At 38.1% G+C, this 22753-nt stretch overlaps 1 protein-coding gene across 3 annotated transcripts in view; it reads left to right on the plus strand.

Annotated features, from left to right (window-relative positions):
• The first annotated feature begins 293 nt into the window (after positions 1 to 293).
• Positions 294 to 22753, plus strand: part of si:ch211-251b21.1 — a 31591-nt gene continuing 9131 nt past the window's right edge. For 2 of the 3 annotated variants that reach the window (XR_012383808.1, XR_012383807.1), the window contains exons 1-7: positions 298 to 326; positions 471 to 546; positions 12418 to 12449; positions 12540 to 12719; positions 15485 to 15711; positions 18426 to 18523; positions 21178 to 21395. Coding sequence is in view for 1 of the 3 variants with exons in the window: in NM_001144802.1 (NP_001138274.1) it covers positions 486 to 546; positions 12418 to 12449; positions 12540 to 12719; positions 15485 to 15711; positions 18426 to 18523; positions 21178 to 21395 (816 nt within the window). In the remaining 2 variants the exon portion in view is untranslated. Of the gene's footprint in view, positions 327 to 470; positions 547 to 12417; positions 12450 to 12539; positions 12720 to 15484; positions 15712 to 18425; positions 18524 to 21177; positions 21396 to 22753 lie in introns of all 3 variants that reach the window. The other variant, NM_001144802.1, reaches the window with a different exon arrangement.

Genomic DNA, 22753 nt, shown 5'->3' on the forward strand with positions numbered 1-22753 from the left:
CTCCATTGACTTTTCTCTTTGAGCATCTTGCAGATCATAACTTCTGCGTGCCCTTTGTACCCAACGGCTCTACGACTCATTCTTCGCTGGATCACATGCTTGTTATTCTTTGTGCAGATTTCAGTTCCCCTCATCTAGCTCTCGCCTATACCCATAAATCCTTGTAGATTTGTTGTGGTCAGACCAAAAGCCCCCCTCTTTAGCCCCCAAGAACATCCCCTGTTCTCTTATTGGCTGTTTTGAGAGTCTCTAGTGTATGTGTAAGCTTTATAAATTGAGGTGCCTCATGGGTTGAACAATAATAAGAGGGTGACTACAGTTTTCGGGTAAGCTTGGCTCGTGTTTATGCTCATTTTTATGAATAGAGCTTTTCCTTTTTGGGGTTATTATCTGTGGATTGTTTGTGTTGTACTATAAAAATTGTAATGTAAAACTCATCAATGTAAATAAATGTCATCATTCCTGTCCAGGTTACTGGCGGTAAAATGTCTCCATTAGGACTCATCTTGGTTTCCTCAGCACTTCTGGCTGGTCTCTGCACTGCAGGTAATGTAATTGCATACATATATCTGGTGAATGCGTGGTTATTAAAAAAATTAAGCTTTCTATCTGTTTTATGTTATGTAGTTATGGTATGAACCGCATTATGAGACTTCATTTCTGATCTGTTGGCTTTTGATGTTGGAAATTCAGTTGTAGGGTTCAAAAAGTGTAACTTTTATTGACATTTTATTAGTTTAAAACGATATATCTTATAATAAATTATGTAAAGAGAATTATCAGGAAAAGTAATGGCAGTTTATTACAGGATTTTGTATTATTGTACTGTGATTTACAAATACAAATACAGACAAAATATCACCTCAAGTGATCAAAAAATGTCAACAAAAGTCACTTTTTCAAACTTTTTAACATCAAAATTTCCTGGAGGTGTGATCAAGATCCCATAATGCAATTTAAAAGCATAAATAAATAGGAACAAAAAAACATGAATCACACAATACAGAAAACTGATCATTTACAGACATTTCATACAGCACAGATTTCTTTTTGCTGTTAATTTCTGATATTTTGCTACAAACTGAAAAATATGTAGCCATTTTGTTTTTCACATCTTGTTTTTGGCTCGCCAACTGTTTTTGTTTAGCTTAATTATGCTTATAAAAGCATAATCTGTACAATAGTAACCTATTATAATGAGTATTGCTTATTTTTCAAAGCCATGGTGTCATATGGCCATCTGCATCTATTATAACTATGACTAAATTCATTAAGCTCCATCTCCATAATCAGCATTAGTTCTTCAAAGCTGTAAAAGGCAGCTGAGAGGTTTATAAGTTGTTTTGACTTTAGAATAATAGCTGATTAGCATAGCATCATTAGCCCCTGCTGGTTGGTGTTGTAACTACACCCCTGGCTTTCTATGTGTACGCTATTCAATCTAGCTGTGAGTCCACATGAGGCAATATAGCATAATAGCATGTTTAGCTAACAATCTTTCATTTTAAATTTTTATACAGTATTTTTTCCTTCAAACATAAGACTTTAAAGACATCAGCGTCTGTTATCATCGTTCAGTAAAATTCACTAGATTTATATTTGTTGCTAGCATTTGCGAATTTGTGGCTAGCGCTCCCCAAATGTTCTAAAATGTATTTATTTATTGTCACAGAGTGATAATATGAGCAAAATTTATGGTTAGGGCGGCGTATAGACAGTTTGAAGACTTTTACATCTGAAATCGTGAATCTCAAAACTTTTACACATAATTAAATGAGAAAAACAAACATGAATCACACGATACAGAAAACTGATCATTTACAGACATTTTATACAGCACAGTTTTTGTTTTTGCTTTTATTTTTTTGATAATTTGCTGCAAACTGAAAAATATGTAGCCATTTTGTTTAGTCACATCTTGTTTTGGCTCGCCAAGTGTTTGTGTGTAGCTTAATAATGCTTTAAAAGCATAATCTGGACAATAGTAGCCTATTATGATGAGCATTGCTTATCTTTTAAAGCAGTTACCATGAGGTCATATGACCATCTGTATCTTCTATAACTGTGACTAAATTCATAGCTAATCTCCATCTCCAAACATAATCAGCATTAGTTTTTCAAAGCTGTAAAGGGCAGCTGAGAGGTTTATAAATTGCTTTGACTGTAGAATAATAGTTTGTTAGCATAGCATAATTAGCTCCTGCTGGTTGGTGTTGTAACTACACCCCTGGCTTTTTATATGTATGCTATTCAATCTAGCTGTGTATCCTCATGAAGCAGTATAGCATTATAGCATGTTTAGCTAACAAATTTAATCTTTCATTTTAAATTGTTATACAGTATTTTTTCCTTCAAATATAAGACTTAAAAACATCAGCGTCTGTTATCATCGTTTAGTAAAATTTACAAGACTTATATTTGCTGCTAGCATTTGCGTATTTGTGGCTAGCACTCCCCAATTTTCTAAAATGTATTTATTTATTGTCACAGAGTGTTAATACGAGCAAAATTTATGGTTAGGGCAGCGTAAAGACGGTTTAAAGAATTTTATGACACTTTATACAAATGAAATCGTGAATCTCAAAACTTTTACACCAAAATAAATGTGAAAAACAAACTAAATACAGAAAACGGATCATTTACAGACATTTCACACAGCGCAGTTTTGTTTTTGTTTATAATTTCTGATATTATGCTGCAAGCTGAAAAGTATGTAGTCAATTTGTTTTGTCACATCTTGTTTTGGCTCGCCAAGTGTTTGTGTGTCGCTTAATAAAGCTTATAAAAGCACAATCTGGACAATAGTAGCCTATTGTGTGTATTTAGAGTATTGCTTATAATCAGTTTCATTCAAAGCTGCTACCGTGAGGTCATTTGACCAGCTGTAACTTCTATAACTATGACTAAATTCATAGTTAATCTCCATCTCAGTCAATGACATCATATAATCAGCATTAGTTCTCCAAAGCTGTACAGGGCAGCTGGGATGTTTATAAGTTGTTTTGACTGTAGAATAGAAGTTAGAAGCAAATACTGCTAATATTACTTCATTTTATTCTGTTAATATAGTTTTTCTCTTCAAATATAAGACCTTTAAATAATAAGGGTCTGTTATCATCATTTAGTAAAATTAACAAGATTCATAATTGCTGCTAGCATTTAGGTATTAGTGGCTAGAACCCTCCAAATGCACTGAAATGTATTTATTTATTGTCATCGAGTGTTAATATGAGCAAAGTTTATGGTTATGGTGGTTTTGGGTCAGTCTGAGGGCTTTTCGCTGCTGAAAAAACAGCTTAATTCAGTGTGAGCAAATATAGCAGTGTTGCACTGCAAATATAGCAGTGTCGTTTCAACTCTAACAGAGTTCAAATCAAATCTGAATGTGTCCATATGTGAAATCATATTGTCCATATTTTATATATGAGTTAGGTCCATAAATGAGTTGTATTAACATGATAGAGTTACAAATAACTCTGGTCTACACTACTAGGAGTTGATGGTTTCCTGACTCCAGTGTTAAGAGTGAAAATGCAACTCTTTAACAGAGTTTTACTCCTGTCTACCTAACCTTGTAAACAATACAATAGCCGTGATTAATAGTCAAAATAACTTACATAAGTCAGGTCTCCAAGAATGACATTAAAATATCCCAATTGTAATTATATTATGAATCATTTTCTTAACAAAACATGTTCAGGCAGCATTACAAATTTACACTTTTTAAGATTTTAAAAGACTGTAAAAGTGGCCCGACTTTTGTGTTTCATTAAGCTTTTTGGTCAAATTAATTCCTGGATGCTGGAAATAACACCATCAAGTGTTGTTTACTTGTAACACCTTGATTCTACACTAGATCAGCACAGCTTCAAACTCTGATTGTGTTCATTTATCAAAATATAACTCTATAATGTCAACACTACTCTAAAATCCTTTAGCACTAAGAATTTAACACTGATAGATTTGCTGTGCCTGTTCACTGGTTTTAGTTGGTCAGCCAGGCTGGGGTGCGTTTCCCAAACAACCACATAACTCACAGCCAAACTATTATAGTACGGTGGAACATTTGGGACTAGAACAATGTAGTGACAAGCGTTTCCCAAAACCCTTCTGTTGCAGATCCATCGTTTGAACCACGTTAGTTATAATGTAAAACGTCTACAGTGGTGCTCTAAACGAGGTGGTAACAACTTCTTTAGAGAAGAACGCCATAATTTCTTTATGGAAATTCTATTGTTTTACACGCACACGTAAAAAATCCAATGCTAGTTTTGGTAAAAAAATTAACTTAATTTCTATATTGATTGAAATATGTAAATAGCGCATAAAGAGTCTGTGTTTCCTTTACAAATATTATTAAGAATATGACATATTCTATTGTAAAACATAAAATCACTTACAAAAGCTAAAGTGTATTCTAATATCATATATAAATCATATAAATAAATAAATAATGAGACGATTAATTAAAAAATGAAATTTAGTATTAGTTATTAGGAAATTTAAAAAACATACTTTAATGATAATATTAATGATGATGACGATTATTATTATTCATTCATTCATTCCTTTTCTTTTCGACTTAGTCCCCTTAAAAATCGGGGGTCGCAACAGCGGAATGAACCACCAACTTATCTAGCACATGTTTTATCCAGCGGATGCCCTTCCAGCTGCAACCCATCACTGGGAAAACTATTATTATTATTTTTATTTTTTTTATTTTTTTATCATTAAGTAGAATATTGCTTATTTTATTTTTATTTTTTTGAAAATTTGACTCATACAAACCACTGCAGAAATGTTTTAGCCAGCAGGCCCATGCCATATACAGTACATATATGTTCTAATTGAATAGGGCATAGGGGGGATAACTGGGAATAGAACACAGCCAGGAACTGTTTTTAGCTACAGATCCAGAGGTAGTTGCAAGCGTACAAGTTTGCGACGCAGTTTGCGAACGTTCGTTGGAACGATGGATTTGGGAAATACCAAATCAACAAACTGTTTGTAATGACTTAACTTGCAACCATGATTGGCTAACGATGGTTTTCGGAAATGCACCCCTGGTTTTAGAGGGGTTTTGGCCATTTCCAGTCTGATCTTAGTTGGTCAGGCTGGGAAATGGCCTGATAAAACCAACCTGACCAGTCTAGTTTAAGCTGAACAGCTGGTTTTGGTTTGTCTCCCAGTTTGGCTAGGCTGGTAAAGCTGCTTTTAGCTTGTCATTTCAGCTTTAATAGGAAAAAATTGTTAAAAACGAAACTCTATTTACCAGAATATAAACAATAGGTAGCAATAGAAATAAACGACTAGGCCAATAATTATTTTCAGAAAGCTTTTGCCCTTTTGCAATCTAAATTTTAGAATTTGGTAGTTACATTTCCTGTTTTTAGGCCATGTTTTGCTTAGAAATTACTTAAAAATGTATGTAAAAAATCTAATCGATTTTACTTTACGAATTTAGCTTTTATTTTTGAATAATTTAAAGAAGAGAAAATATTGGTTTAATCCAACTTGGTTAAAATTAGCATTTTAAAAATTCACAATCAGTTTCTGTTACAATATCAATAATTAAACCAATAATTTTGGTCAAAATTTGTTAATTATTTTAAGAGCAGTTCGCAGTTACTTATTTTAAATGGCTAATTTTAAATGATCCAATTTGATTAATTAATACTCAATCCATATTTGTTGAATTAAATAATAACATTGCTTGTAATCTGTTACCTCAATTTTATAAAGTAGATATAGGATATATATATATATATATAGGATATATATAGGATATATATTTTTACAGTGTACTTCAATTTGTAAAAACTAATAAGCAAACTTCCCAACACAAATCGATTAGTTAGCTTAATTTCTTTTACAAATGTAAGTGGATTGAACATTAAACAACTAATTTGTCCCAAAAAACTCTCAAGAATTGTGTTGATTCAGTTTATCTTAACGAAGTAGCTTAAACAAGCAGCAAAAATACATTTTTGATCTGTTACACAAGGACACAAATAATGGCCGAGTTGTTTGCCTGTTTTATTTACACTGTTACTAATTTTGTTAACATTTTTTTCCTCTACTGAAAGTGCTTTTGACTACAGTCATGTTTCTGTATATATATATTGGTGTTGAGTGTAATAATTTGAATCAGTTCATGTGATGTTTATGACCAGGATTTTTTAATGGAGTGAGACCGACAAAGCCTATGTAACTAGACCATCCATGGACGTGCTGTCTGATGCGTAAACAAAGCAGGATGTAGATAGAGCCAATATTAGTCTGACAGGGCATGTTTCAGTCTAAAGCATGGCACTGCGCTGGCACCGTCTCATGACATCCCGCCGCTCATGGAGCAGTCTGCATTTAAAGCGCAGAACACTGCTGCTATTCACTGTAATGACTGTGATTAATCAATTAGCCACTGCGAACCAAGCAGCCGCTAATGCGGGGCAGCCCATGACATGACTTCAGTTCTGATGGCATGTGCGGTTTTCATGGTCTGAATGGAAGGATGAGGAGTGTCAGTGATATGCGTTGACACTGATGGAGGCCTGCTGGGTGTCACACGGATGAAGGTTTCTCACAGTCTGGCCAAAAACTGGCAGGACTCAAGATTACTCAAACAGTTTAACACTAGAAAGCTTGTCCGGTCGTTATATTTAACCCTCTCAAGGCAGGCGTTGCTGATTTGCAACAGTTAAAAAGACTCAGAAGTACCACTGCAGGACTTGGTTGTCCATTGCCCTGCTGAAAAATCCAGCTTAAACCAGCCTTGGCTTGGTTTTCGAGGGGTTTTGGCCATTTGCAGGCTGTAGTCCAGCCATTTCCAGCCTGATCTTAGCTGGTCAGGCTGGAAAATGACCAGCTAAATCCAGCTAAAACCAGCTTGACCAGCCTGGTTTAAGCTGGACATAGCTGGTTTTGGCTGGGCTCCCAGTCTGGCTAGGCTGGTCAAGCTGGTTTTAGCTGGTCATCTCCCAGCCTGACCAGCTAAGACCAGGCTGGAAATGACTGGAAACCAGCCTGGAAATGGCCAAAACCCCTCTAAAACCAGCCTGGCTGACCAGCTAAAACCAGCCAACCAGCCTAGGCTGGTTTAAGCTGTTTTTTTTCAGTAGGGTAGCAACAAACAGTTACAAAAGACAAAAAAAAGCTATTTACAAAAGAGAAAAACTGTTATTTGGAGTACCACATGACAAAGTGACTTGGAAACAGACCTACTCAATGAGGATTTGAGATATTGGATTTGGATCCCAAATTGTTTTTGTTGTTGTTCTGCCACTGAAAAGCAATTTGTTACATTGCTTGAAAAGCTGTATTTAAAAAGTTATTGTTCATATCATATTCAGTCGTCAGTGTCTTATTTCCACACTGGGCCAATCTTGCAAATTTGCAACATCCCAGAACACCTTGCATGTGAAGGTCTCTCTAAAAGAAAAAGTCAGGATTCTATTGTACTACCCCATATGATAATTTTCCCCAAATATCCGATTTTTCCTGTTTCTAAAACTTAATTTGAGCCAACTCCTTTAGATCTGAATTAGGTTTTAAGTTCTAAAAGTCTATGTGAAATGGAGATTTCATTATAAAAGTTGAGGGCGGGGCTTTATTTTTGCTCGTTATTCCCTTGTAGCAAACTAACAGTAATAGGGGTGTGGTTAAGTATATATGGCTGAAGCTGTCAAACTGACGTCAACACAAAAGAACCGTCATGCCAGACATTGAAGCAAATCATCAGAATTTGATTGAAGATTATAAAAATTACTTTTTTCTCTGTGGATTAACTTAATTAATTGATTTCACATGATTCCCCCCTTTGACTTTTTTTCTTGTTTAAATATTTCCCAAATTATGTTTAACAGAGCATTTTCACAGTATGTCTGATAATATTTTTTCTTCTGGATAAAGTCTTATTTGCTTTATTTTGGCTAGAATAAAAGCATTTTTTTAAACACCGTTTTAAGGACAAAATAATTAGCCCCTTTAAGCTTTATGTTTTTCAGTAGTTCACAGAACAAACCATCATTATTACAATAACTTGCCTAATTACCCTAACCTGCCTAGTTAACCTAATAAACCTAGTTAAGCCTTTAAATGTCACTTTAAGCTGTGCAGAAGTGTCTTGAAAAGGATCTAATAAAATGTTATTTACTGTCATCATGGCAAAGATAAAATAAGTCAGTTATTAGAGATGAGTTATTAAAACTATTATGTCTAGAAATGTGTTGAAAAAATCTGCTCTCCGTTAAATAAAAATTGGGGGAAAAAATAAACAGGGGGGCTAATAATTGAGGGGAATTAATAATAGACTGATTTCATGTAGCTGACTTTTTTAAACGTGAAATCGAGGCAGCGGTGGGAAGAAACCCGGAAGTATCGCTGAGAGTCACGGAACGTTGTGTACCTGGCTGTATATCTTATCAGGGAAGAGAAAGTGACACACATTTATAATTTCACCTCCTCCCGAGTGACCCGAAGGTCCGTTCTGAATGAATGGTAAAAAAATAATAGAGTCATGTCAAAATAGGCATATCAAATCTGATTTTCAGCTAACTTAAGGGAAATTACACTAGTTAGCTAATGTTTCCTTTCCCAAACACATGTTTTAGATGCCATTCATCAAAATCGAGTCAATGAACTTATTCTTTCACTATATTAGACTTGTTACGATACTGAATTCAAAGAAAAACCGTCAATTTCCCGTTAACATTTAAGGCACTGTTGATGGCTTTCTTAAAACAACGCTGATTTGCCATTGGGTTCACATGCTCAACAGAAATGACTGTGATTGGCTGAGAAGATCATCAGTTCACCCTCCACAGTTTACCGAGTACAAACACTGACGAGCGATCTGCTTGATGACTCTTCACGGCTGCTTAGGGCTCCAGTGTCCATGTATCTGTGTTTGCACTTGGTAAACTGATGAGCACTGGTGAATACTATGGTAAACCAGCGCTGATTATGAACACGCTCAGCGGCGCTTGAATGTCAGCAGGAAATGGACATTTTTAAAACTTCAGTAGCGGGACAACACTATTACAGACGACACGAGGGTGTGCTACAGAGGACTGCAGTGTTTAATAACTCACCGGGTTACATAGGCTGAAGCAGGAAAGCGTCCCCATGATGTTCAGCTGCTGCCATGAACTGAAGCCTAGGAGGACACTTGAGCATATTACTCTTACAGATATTAAGATGTTGTATGGTGCTTAATTGCTTTTAATTGTTTAAATTAAACTGAACTGAATGATATTAAAGTGATGTTTACACCATTTCTGCATTTTGAAATCGCGGCAACAGCTGGAGGTTTGTAGTCCAGAGCATGTTACTGCAATGTTTACAGTGCTGATCCTATATTTCTGGGTTTCTGTCCACCGCAGCCTCGCTTTGGTTCTTCAAAATGGCGGCCGCATGAAATAAGCTTATTCTGACTTAACTGTATGCTGAGTTCAGACTGCACGATTTTCAAAGTAGTCACATCACAGATGTTTTGACATCGCATGGTACGGCTAGCAGCAAACCTCCTTCGATTACGCCAGAATGACAGTATAGACTTTTTGGCCTTGAAAACAGCAACTTTTAATTTTCTGTTCTTCTTAGTACGAAATGTAACAACAGAAGAGTTAAGCTTTAAATTAACTTATTTTTGAATACTTAAACCAAGATTCTAATGGTCTACTCTGATTCAGTGATTTATGCTAAGCTAAGCTAAGACGAACGTGCTCGCGCCAGATCCAGAGATCAGCTAATGGATTTTTAAAAATGCTAAAACTCAACTGATTAACTCTAGTTGACTTTTAAACTCTAGTTGAGCCTATTTCCAACAAAGTAGAGTGTTAATAAAGAACACGAAATAGCATGTACTATATTTTACAAATTCTTAAGAAACAGGGATGGATTATACTGTATTATGAAAGTAACCATGATTGGGGGTTATTTTTGATTCAAAAGCAACTCTTTGCTTCATGATTACAGACCAACATTCATGCATCTCAGCATGTCTGCTAGTTTATGTGACTGGTCTGCATTAAAAACAGGATCAAGTGAAGCAACTTCCAAGTGGACTCAGATGCGGCAGCCAGACAAGAGGGGCACTTTCCCATCATTTTGTAAGCGCTTTCTTTAGAGACTTACTGGAACGTTTTCAAACTCTCACCGCATCCGTTCCGCTGCAGGAGGCACTGCTCACTCAAAAAGCGAGCTTTTGTTTATTTCCAATGCTTTTCTTTTAAGTCTCGTTTGGTCAAAGTAAGATTAGTGGCCATGAGGCGGCCATTTCTCCATAGTGGTGTAGCACAAGTGGGATATTGTCCGCATCTTCTAAATTTGGGAATATTAGTGGTTGTTTGAAGAAGGGTGCAAAGTACATCCCAGCATGACAGAATGCTTCATTAGGAACCAGGAATGCTGTCCAAGTGTGCTGCCCTTGTCAAAAAAAAAAAAAAAAAAAGACAAGACGAGTGTTTTTTTTGGTCCTGCTTTTACTAACTTATTGGTAAATTGGATTACCTTGGAACTGCCAATTAGGGAATAATCATATTGCGTAATAAAAATCAGGAACAATTAGGGGTGTTTACTTAGTCATGCATCACTTTTACTACAGCACATACCAATACAAAACTTTTGAACATCTGAATATATTTATATATATATATCACACACATACACTACGGACTATATAGCCTATACCCAATTCACCTATACCACACATTTTTGGACTTGGACAAGGAGAACATGCAAGCTCCACACAGAAATGTCAACTGACCCAGCTGAGACTCGAACCAGTGACCTTGTTGCTCTGAGGCGAACATGCTTTTTTTAAAAACTTTTCTAAAAAGTGTAAAATAGTGGTTTCCTTATGAGATCAGGCTTGATTTACACTTAAAGGTGCAGTAAGTAGGATTGATTCCACCTAGTGGTGTAACTAGATATCGCAGTCCAAATTCAATAGGCCCCAACTCCTCCAACTTGATGCTCAAGCAGGTTGCCAGATTGAATATAAACGTTTGCTTTTTTAATATTTGCATTGTTTGCAAATTAAAAATGACCTCATGTGGATTTTTAAATAGCCCTGAATCTGTGTCTCATTTTGAAGCCTGCTACTGTTCTCCAGAGTTCGCACTTTCGGATACGACCACATTTACTGAAGTAGCCTTCAGCCCAAAAGAAAATAGGTCATATTTTCCACTAAGGCCAACTGGGGGGCCAAAATCAACTCAATCTTATGGCAATTCGTAACTTTTAGATTTAGTGGCTAATACGTAATTATTCGTACGATCTAATTCGTACAATTTAATACGATTTGCTCATCCCCCAACGACGGTTGGGTTAAGGGGTGGGGTTAGGTGCCACGCCTCCTTTTTAAAATCGTACAATTTCATACGACTGAACTTGTGAATTAGCCACTAAACTGGCAAAACGTAAAATACTTACGTTTTCTCGTGAGAACAGGCTGGCCAAAATATAACTGGACAAACTTGGAGTGAGTAGAGTTACACTGATCAAAACAAAGTCAGACATTCTACCATGGAAATCGCTTTTTTAAAAAGGAGAGTAAGTGACCGTTCTATAGTTTTTTCAGATAAATAACTATGTAGTATGTTACGCAAATATCTGCACACATATTATTGTTATGCTTTAAAAGAGTTGAAAGCATAGTTAAAGTCAGAATTATTAGCCCCCCCCCGTTTATTTTTCCCCCAGTTTCTGTTTAATAGAGAGATTTTTTTAACACATTTCTAAACATGATAGTTTTAATAACTAATTTCTAATAACTGATTTATTTTATCTTTGCCATTTCACTAGATATTTTTCAAGACACTTCTATACACCTTAAAGGGACATTTAAAGGCTTAACCAGGTTAATTAGGTTAACTAGGCAGGTTAGGGTAATTAGGCAAGTTATTGTATAGCGATGGTTTGTTCTGTAGACTATCGAAAAAAATAGCTTAAAGGGGCTAATAGTTTTGTCCTTAAAATGGTGTTTAAAAAATTTAAAACTGCTTTTATTCTAGCCGAAATAAAACAAATAAGACTTTCTCCAGAAGAAAAAATATTATCAGACATACTGTGAAAATTTCCTTGCTCTGTTAAACATCATTTGGGAAATATTTAGAAAAGAAAGAAAAAATTCAAGGGGGGGGCGCTAATAATTCTGACTTCAACTGTACACACAACACCTTTAATATTAGTATTAAACATAATGACTTCTCACGTCATGCGACATGTTGAGGGTTGGTGTGATATTTGTTTTTGTGTGTCATCAAATTAGGGATGTTCATGTGGTGATAAAATAGCCAAGAGAATTCCGATGTTTGAAGCAACCACCATGTGTACCTTAACAAGGCCTTAGTAAGCCTTAGATTCCCGCCAAACAGCATTTAACGATTAGTAACTAGATGTTGTTTTGTTTTTTAGGACCACAGCCATTGAAGGTTACAACCATCAAGGTGGGTAAACTATAACACAATTTGTACTAAAATCATATTAAAATAAGAAATAATGTTTTAATTTGACACTTATTCACAAATTCCTTGCAGGAGGAACCATATGCAATGTCTAAAGGCTCTGAGTTGGAGGGCTTCTGCATTGACATGCTGTCAGCTATTTCTAATAAATTAGGTTTTAAGTATGATGTTCATCTCGTGAAGGACGGCCGATATGGCAAAACAGACGACAGTGGCAACTGGAACGGAATGATTGGAGAAGTTGTCAGAGGAGTGAGTATCATAATTTGATTTGCAGAATTAAAAAAGGCAGTTGTTTGACATGAATAAGAATATTAAACAGTTGTGCAAATAAATTACAAATATGTATTATCTTGTTACTGTTGGAATTTCAAGCCAATTCCATGCGTGTTCAATAAGAAAAGGTCTGGAGAGGGTTTTCTTCAATGCCAAAAATATTAGTATTTTATTAGATACAAATGAATAATTCGATGACAGAGCTCTGGGTTACGTTACACCAACACAATACAAGAATTACATTCAAGAGGTTCGCAACTAACATACATTTCCAGACTCCAGCACATATACACAACTCATATTAATAGGTGGAGTCTTGGTTTAACGTCACTTATCAGTCATTCTGCAGTCTTTTGGCTCTTGTACCCCCAGACATACTTCCTCTTTCTGCAACCCTTCAGTGCATACCAGAACTGATCAATTACGTGCATCTTTAATATATTTCACAACTTCTACAAGCATCATGACAACTTGTGACATGTCTAGACTGCAGTTCTGGAACAAAGGCCCTCATCCTCAATTTATTCTTAGGCCGTACTCACACTAAGTACAGTTGCCTAGAACCGGGCCAAAGCATGCTTGTCCCCCCTCATGTCTCCCCCGACAGCCCGCACTCTCACCACAATCGGGCTTCGGCACGCTTACGTCATCGCTGCTGCGCTGTTCAGTGAGAAGCGCTGTCACTCAGCAGCACAGTAGAGATTGCTCTAGTTATATCGTTTCAGTCGTTTGATATGCATTGATATGATATTTTGGCGCTCATAAACAATCATAAAGCCCTCGTGCTGCAGGAATGAGGAGGTCTGCTGAAGGTGCGCAGCTATCGTGCAGTGAGGAGTTTGCGTATTTAATAAACTGCGGCAGTTTGCGTTTACTGTACAGCAGTGGTTTTCAAAGTCTAAGACAGTGGGCCTCCCTTTTGACACAACTTATCCATTGGCGCCCCCCTCCTCCCAAACATGCACACACACATACATATATATATATATATATATATATATATATATATATATATATATATATATATATATATATATATATATATATATACACAGTATATATAAAGACACAGACAGATGTCAGACTGTTAACTCACTTTTATCATCATTTGCATGAAAGTGCAATTATTTACAGAGTAATAACAATTATTTTAATATAACGTTTTTAAAACTAGGATGATGGTTCAATATGAATAGAACAGATCCAAGAACTGTTCATCCCAGTCAAAACAGTCGAAGTTTAGCGGGTCTCGTGCTGTCATTAGCCAAAATATCTTGACAAACCACACTTAAAGGTCGTGGTTCATCAGCTGGTCCTGTCCACGTAAATCCTAAACTCAAATGCTGATCATCATATCGTCGTCTTTTGGGTTTAAGCCCTGAACTTGAAGGCTTTGAATCGGGGGGTCTCAGAAACCGATCCATTGTATTAGCAGGCATAATTAGCAGGCATATAGCTACCTGTATTGGCAGGCCAAACAGAAGCGAATTCACAGCTATGGCCTTCTGGGTAAAAAAAGGTTTTCTTATTTTTGACGTATTATTTTTTTTAGCTTTGTTTAATTAAAACGTTTAAATATAATAAAAAATACATATAATAATTAAACTTAATAATTATATTTTTATTATATAATATTTTTCCCGCGCCTCCCCTGACATGCTCTGGCGGCCCCCAGGGGAGGCACGCCTTACACTTTGAAAACCCCTACTGTACAGTAAGAATGAATAATAAATCCATATGAAACAGTGCCTTAAAAGTCACGTGTCGCTTTCCGTTTCGGGCTTTGGCGCGTTTTGCACTCACACTACAAGTGTACCGCGCCAAAGCCCAAGTGAACCGCGCTCAGCCCCACCTCTTCCAACTGGGCCAGGGCCGGCCAAGTGAACCGTGCTTGAGCCCGATTCAGCGGACTCACACTTCTTGAACGATCCGGGAAACGGGCCTGGGCATGGTATGGATGGCATAGTGTGAGTAGGCCCTTAATCTGCTTTTTCCACTTGTCAGCAGTTCTTCCAAAAAGTATGCAGCACAGTAAAAAAGAGGAAGTGTGTCTGGTCACTATTTGATCTCATACATAAGTGAAAGATTAATTAATCTGTTGTTAGTCTAAACATTTTTCTAATAACAAATAAAGACACAAAAGTAATACAAATAAATTCCTTTTTTCCCACATTACCCTGTGTTTTTTTTCTCCCTCTCTATCTGAATCTACCTATAACTCTCTCATGTTTGCCTTCTTCAGTTTACAACAATGTAGGTTATTAACATTTAGTTTTTCTACATTTAGTAGATGTTATATACACTGTAAACTAAGGTAACTCTAACTATTTGAGGTAACCGATTGTAGCAAACCATTTAGGTTCAAAAAGTAATCCTGATGCGCACTATGAATTTAATCCATTTGAGTAAATGATGCAATTTGAGCACAGTAAAACCCAATAAATGAAGAGAACTCAAACCAACTAAGTACTGTAAAACCTAATAAGTTAAGTCAACTAAAACCGTTTGAGAAAACCGATTGCAACAAAGCATTTGAGTTAAAAAAGAAATAAGACTTAGTCTGTATGAGTACTGTGAAATTACTCCATTTAAGTTGAAGGAATGGGGTATTTAATTAACTCATTACCTTCAACACTGAGTTCAAAACTCTTTTCAAATGAGTAGCATTAACTTTCAGTACATTTTGAGTTAACTACACTAATTTCATTTCATAAAGTTGACTGTTGAATTGGTTTCTACAGGAAGCAGATATCGCTGTGGCGCCGCTTACTCTTACAGCCCAGCGTGAGGCAGTTGTGGACATGTCCAAACCCTTTATGCAAACAGGCCTTAGTTTCATCATGAGGAAAGACTTGGGTTCTGATGACTCCCAGTTCCTGAGTCTTCTTAAACTGTTCTCCACTGAGATGTGGATGGGAGTTCTGGTTGCCTACCTGTTGACCTCCATTTGTATCTTCTTGGTGTCACGGTAAGTGTGAAAGAGAGTAGTGCCAGCCTGATCTCATGAGGAAACGTAACTATTTTACGTTTTGTCAGTTTAGTGGCTAACTCAGAAACGTACGACTGTCATTAAGGGATTAGCATTCATACTAAATTCTACAAATGAGATCGTTTGAATTCATACGAATTAGCCACTAACAAAAATTTACGAATTGCCGTAAGATGTCGGTTGAAGTGCAGGATTCCCCAATACTGTTCCTGGAGATCTACCTTCCTGCAGAGTTTAGCTGCAACCATGATCAAACACACCTTACAAAGTACACCTTTAGATCCTTTGTAGTTGGTTTAATACAGGGGTGTTCAAGCTCGGTTCTGGAGGGCCGATGTCCTGGAGAGTTTATCTCCAACTTGCTTCAACACACCTGACAGGACGTTTCTGGTATATCTAGTAAGTGCTTGATTAGCTGTTCAGGTGTGTTTAATTAGGGTTGGAGCTTAACACTCCTCGACACCGGCCCTCCAGGACCGAGTTTGGACACCCGTGATTTAATTGATCAGGGTTGAAGCTGAACAATGCATTAAGGTAGAGCTCCAGGAACAGGATGGGAAGCCTTCAGTTCCTGGAGGGCCGCAGCTCTGCACAGTTTAGTTCCAACCCTAATTAAACACACTTGACCAAACTAATTTAGGCTTGTTAGAAACCTACAGGTAAAGCAGTGGACACAATACTTTTTTCGGCCCATAGACTTTCATTTATACGCATGCGAATGTGGCAGACAGGAAACGCAAGCTCGTGCGAAGTTTAAAATTAAAAGACCTTTGAAACATGATTGTGTGAAATCCATAAAAGATCAAAACCTGACCTCTCTGTACAGAAATTTTAAATATGAAGCAATCGCTTGCTTTTTTTATGTCTAATTGTCTTGTTTAATCCCGCCCCTTTTTCGCAGTGCCGTACGACAACATTTTGCAAGCACAAACTCGAGCGTGACTGCGGCTTTAGTTGGTCTAGTTGTGTTTGATCAGGGCGGAACTCTGTAGGAAGGTAGAGCTCCAGGAACAGGATTAGGCACCTTCAGTTCCTGGAGGGTTGCAGCTCTGCACAGTTTAGTTCCAACTATAATTAAACACATTTGATCAAACTAATCGAGTCCTTCGGGCTTGTTTAAAAGCTACAGGTAAAGTCCCTGTTACACAACACTTTTCGCCCCCTAGACTTCCATTCATACGCATGCGAATGTGGCAGAACGGAAACGCAACTTGTGCAAAAAGTTTCACATGTCGTTGTGCTGCAAAGTTCAAGCTTGGTGAACTAACCTGCGAAATTGCATCACGTGATTGCGTGAAATCATAGAAGATCAAAACATGACCTCTCTGTATAGAAATTTTAAATATGGAACAATCACTTGCTTTTTTTTACATCTAATTATCTTGTTTAATTCCTTCCCTTTACGCAGTGCCATATGACAACATTTTGCAAGCACAAACTCTAGCAGGACTGCAGCTTTAGTTGGTTTAGTTGGGTTTGATCAGGGTTGGAGCTGAATTCTGCAGGAAGGTAGAGCTCCAGGAACAGGATTAGGCACCTTCAGTTCCTGGAGGGCCGCAGCTCTGTACAAATTAGTTTCAGCTCTAATTAAACACACTTGATCAAACTAATCGAGTCAGGCTTGTTTGAAAGCTACCGGCAAATACCCTGTCACACTACACTTTTCGCCCCACTAGACTTCTATTCACATGCATGCGAATGTTGCAGATTGAAAACGCGACTTGTGCAAAAAGTTTCACATGTGGTTGTGTTGCAAAGTTCAAGCTTGGTGAACTATGACCTGCAAAATAGCATCATGTAATTACGTGAGTTCAATAGAAGATAAAACGTGACCTCTCTGCACAGAAATTTCAAATATGGAACAATCGCTCACTTTTTTAATGTCTAACCATCGTGTTTAATCCTGCCCCTTTTCGCAGTGCCTTATGACAGAATTCCGCACGCACAAACTCTAGTGTGAGCTTTAGTTGTTTTTCATCAGGGTTGGAGCTGAACTCTGCAGTAAGGTGGATCTCCAGGAACACGACTGTGGACCCTCAGTTCCTGGAGGGCCGCAGCTCTGCACAGTTTACTTCCAACCCTAATTATTTGAAGTTTATTTATAAAGTAGGTTAATATGCCACAGTCATCTTCGTTTTGAAGAATCTCCCCTTCCACCCCTACTTCTCCTCCTTCCTAGATGGGTGGCACGATGGCCCAATGGTTAGCACTGCTGCCTCACAGTCCAAAAATATGCATCTTAAGTCAATTGACTAATCCAAATCAACACTATAGACGTGCACCTTGTAAGTAGTTATCTCTTAAGAGCAATCACAATCTGTTCATTAGCAACTACAGTAGGGGGGGTTCTCGAGTTCTACCTTAGCTCAAACTTCCCTCTTGCCTTGCAATGGGAGGGAGCCCCGGGCTCGATGATCTTTTGAGCTAAGGGCTCTCTCCTGGGACAACATGCTAAACAAGTTTCATAATCAATCATCAGCTAAGTGTGAACTCTTGAAACACACTTGATCATACTATTCGAGTCCTTCAGGCTTGTTTGAATCCTACGGGAAAGTGTGTTAAAGCAGGATTGGAACTAAACTGAGCTGCGGCCCTCCAGGAACTGAGTCTGAAACCCCTGAGCTATGGTTATTATTTAAAACAATTAAATACCCCAAAAATGGCAAAATCATGACTTAAGTTCTGTTTTCCAGGATCAGCCCCTGTGAGTGGGAGCAACCAGAGAAAGACAACAATTCCTTCACGCTCTCACACAGTTTTTGGTATACTGTTGGAGCACTGACACTTCAAGGTAGCGTAGCTTGGATAAGTATGGTTATACCATTATAACATCTCATTTTAGGTTGTTTTAAGCTGTGTTTTCTTGGATTTGTTTATCAAGTTATGTGTTTAAATGCCAGGCTATAGAAATTGCTGTTAAGTGAATTGGGTATCACTTCATTTTGATGGGCCATTTTAACACATTTAGTTGATTTTAAGTTACATTGCAACTACATGCCAACTCATTATAGTTCTCAATGTCTCATTCCCTACCAATCGACTTTGAAGTCGTTCAGTAAGAAAACAGAGTACTAGCAAGAGCAATATGCATACATGTAGGGTAAGATGGCGTCATGCATCAAATTATTTCGGCAGAGACAGTGGCCATAGAGTTGTGGCTATCAGGACACAACATGGTATCTGTTCCCTACATTAAGAAATGAGCAACCCGGGCTCATTGTGGAAACGTAGCCCCACGGACGTTTCTGCGGACCGCGAAATACGTCCCGGGAGGTACATATTCGAGCGGTTTTTGTTTTCGCAGATCCGCGAGAGACCGCTGTGCGCGCTTTTTCGCGTCTCGAGCTCCTCTCGGGAGCGCGCGCCTGCGCTGTTCTCGCGTGAAAAGCCGCCGGAGGCCGCTGTGGAACGACCATCCGTCCGACTGGCTGGCTGAACGACCGAACGATCGGCCGACCTGGCTGCCCTCCTCTTCCTCCTCCTCCTACTCCTTCCCTAAACCCAAGTGACGGTTTGCAAAAGCCGTCCAGGAAAAAAAAAAAGCAAAAGCCCTCGTCTTTGATTTCGGCCGCGTTTTCGTATCTCGCCGTCAGCCGTCGATTGCGAAGAGGAGGAGCGGAGTGGCGCCACACCGCCCCGCAGCGTTCGCTCGAGAGAAACTAAACCTCCGTGTACCTCTGGCCACGTAAATCGCGGTCTCCAGAAACGTCCGCGGGGCTACGTTTCCAGAATGAGCTTGGGTTGGAAATGAGAGTTACATTAGTAACCAAGACATTTCCTTTCTGTTGTCCACTATAACATTGTGTTTTATTGACATTAGGGGTTCCTTGTCCAGACAAATGCACAGACCAAAACATTACTATCCAAACCCTGACAAGTCTGTAATTTCAACTAAGGTATCAAGGAGTTTTTATTCTGGGGGTGATGGAAGCTGCAGATCACTTCTAATCAATAGGGAGGTAGATGTGGAGTTGCAAATAGAATGGCTCTACCAAGGATGCACTATATTAGAAAAGATAGACACTTCAAATGTGTTGTGTTACCCAGCTTGCAGGTCTGCAATAGTCTGCTTGAGAAACATGGTGCGCCAAAGCTAAAGGGAAGGAAACACTCTTAGTGGATTAGGTAGCACTCCATACCTGGGGAAAAAGAGCAAGATTTGTATGGTAAGGTGATGACACTAACTAGGCATGGTCATTGGTAAATGCACCACCATGATAAAAGTCCATCTCCATCTCGGGAAAACGGATGCTTTGCACAGGAGTGATCTTGCACTTTTCCCAGTCGACCCAATGTCCAAAATGGTTGAGGTGATGGAGCACTCATCTCTCTTTGCTTGCACAACTGATCATTTCCTTCAGTGCCTTCTGGTAGCCCTACAACTCGTATATTTTGGCACTTCGAGCTAGGTCCTTAATGTTGGTCTGGAAGGGCATCCGTGGCGTAAAACATACGCTGGATAAGTTGACCATTCATTCTGCTGTGTCGACCCCAGATTAATAAAGGGACTAAGGCGAAAAGAAAATAAATGAGTAAATGAAATTCCAAAAGTAAAAATCCTGCAATGAAAGACAGTGAGCTAATTAACAATTAACAATAATGTTGATTGATTCATAAATAATAAAGCCAATAATAAAAACAAATAATAAAAAGTATATATATATATATATATATATATATATATATATATATATATATATATATATATATATATATATATAAATTTAATAATATGCTTTTGTTTTAAATTTAATAAATAACATACTTTTATTTGCTCTAATTAAATTTATATTTGTGCTACCAAAACCTGAAGAGTGCCCATCCGAGGGCTGCCAGGGATTTAGAAATTTTGCAAGCTCTGGAGTGTCTAAGAGTTTCCCAGCACTGAGAGTTCAAAATTTAACGTACTCTCAGTGCTGTGTTGCTTCTAGAAGGGCATCCACTACATAAAAAACATTTGCCAGAGTAATTAGGGGTTAGTAATTAGCAACCCCTGATAAATCAGGGACTAAGGAAAGTGAGAGTGAGAATCAAGTCATGAAAGTATGCAATACATCCTTTACATAAAGTGCTGCCAACCGGTTTTCAAAAAAGACACTAGAGAATGAGTTTCTTCAGTGGAAGCAGGGACCTTGAGTACTATGAAGTATGGACTGTAGGGGATCAGCTTGATTGCGTCCTACACCAAAACGACTGCAAACCCCAATAATTCCATCACTACATAACACGATAATAGGCAACAGAAAGGAAACAATGTACTGCATACATCCCTGCCAATAACAAACAATACAAAACACAAGCTCTTCGGTTAAACATTTTCCAGTCAATCTTCCATTCCCACAAGACAACATTTTGTTCCATCAGTTGATATGATAGTCTTGTAGGCGAATGGGTAGTAATGTCAGTTAAAATCTCATTTGAAGTTTGCTATAAATTTTGCCATAGGTGCTGGACCCCACCCCAAGGCTCTTTCAGGACGTGTCATTACCTCCATCTGGTGGATTTTTTCACTGGTGCTGCTTGCGTGTTACTTCGCCAACCTCAGTTTATGGCTGCACTCAGACAACCAGCAGCTGTCAATCAAGACCTTTGAAGACCTTGCTAATCAAAATGTCATAGAGTACGGTACCATTAAAGACTCCTCATCTTTCAATTTCTTCAAGGTAAGACACAGTATTTATAAGTGGAATTAACAGAATATATTCTTGTAAATATGTTTTTAATGAATAGCACAATGCAGAAACACATTTAATTACCCTAATATTGTATAAGACCGCAATAATAAAGTGACGAAACGTTTAATATTCTCTCAGCCATTGGTTTTTAAAAATATCTAGTGAATTTTAAGCTTCAGATAGTACACTGTAAATTTAATCTAGGCTATATTAATTGAGTAGTTTAACTGGTCTCCTCCAGTGATGTGATTTGCTTTATATTAATATTTTAGGCGTGCATATACAGTACATATTTACACAAGGATCGTCACCTAAAGCACATTAACATCAACCGGCAGCTAGCTCTCTGCAAATCTCACATGGTTGCCCACTGAAGCTAAGCAGGGTTGTGCGCGGTCAGTACCTGGATGGGAGACCACATGGGAAAGCTAGGTTGGTGCCGGAAGTGGTGTTAGTGAGGCCAGCAGGGGGCACCCAACCTCCAGTCTGTGTGGGTGTGTGGGGACTCTATACTGCTCAGTGAGCGCTGTCTTTCGGATGAGGCATTAAACCGAGGTCCTGACTCTCTGTGGTCGTTAAAATTCCTAGGGTGTCCTTCGAAAAAGAGTAGGGGTGTTAACCCGGGCATCCTGGCCAAATTTGCCCACTGGCCTCTGTCTATCATGGCCCCTTAACCCTCCCCAAGTCATAATTGGCTTCATCACTTCATCCTTCTCTCCACCAATCAGCTGGTGTGTAGTGTGCGGTCTGGCGCAAAATGGCTGCCGTCGCGTGCTGCACAATGATGGTGGATGATGAGGTTCTCCCTATATGTAAAGCGCTCTGAGTGCCCAGAAAAGCGCTATATAAATGTAAGGAATTATTAATAATTATTAAATATGTTCTCCTCTCCAGAGTCTCTTCAGAAAACGTGCTTGATATATTTATTTGAAGAATTGGTCCCATTTTATATTGTGCCGCTTATACCTGTGAACTCACACAGTAAGATATGAAAGTAGTATGTAACTATAGTGTATGTAAACACTGGTACATAGCATTTACTTGTGTAATACTGGTGTAACTACACACATGTAACAACACACTGAATAATACGTGTAAGTTCAAATTGCAATGTCTCCACGACATTGGGGGACAACTTCAATCTGACGTCATGTTGGCGTCTTGTGTCTGCTGGGTGTTTAAGGCCATTTCGGTTACCATACAGTAAACATCCTTTATCTTCTCATCAGTGACATGCATCTAAACAGTCTCTGGGTCATTGTGTGTAAAGATTTTAGACATCATCTTGACACTTTTAATGCTTCCAAACAGCTTGCTGCATTTACAACCCTGTTCCTGGAGAGCCA

The sequence above is a fragment of the Danio rerio genome, chromosome 8 (genome assembly GCF_049306965.1).
Source record: "Danio rerio strain Tuebingen ecotype United States chromosome 8, GRCz12tu, whole genome shotgun sequence".
NCBI lineage: Eukaryota > Metazoa > Chordata > Actinopteri > Cypriniformes > Danionidae > Danio > Danio rerio.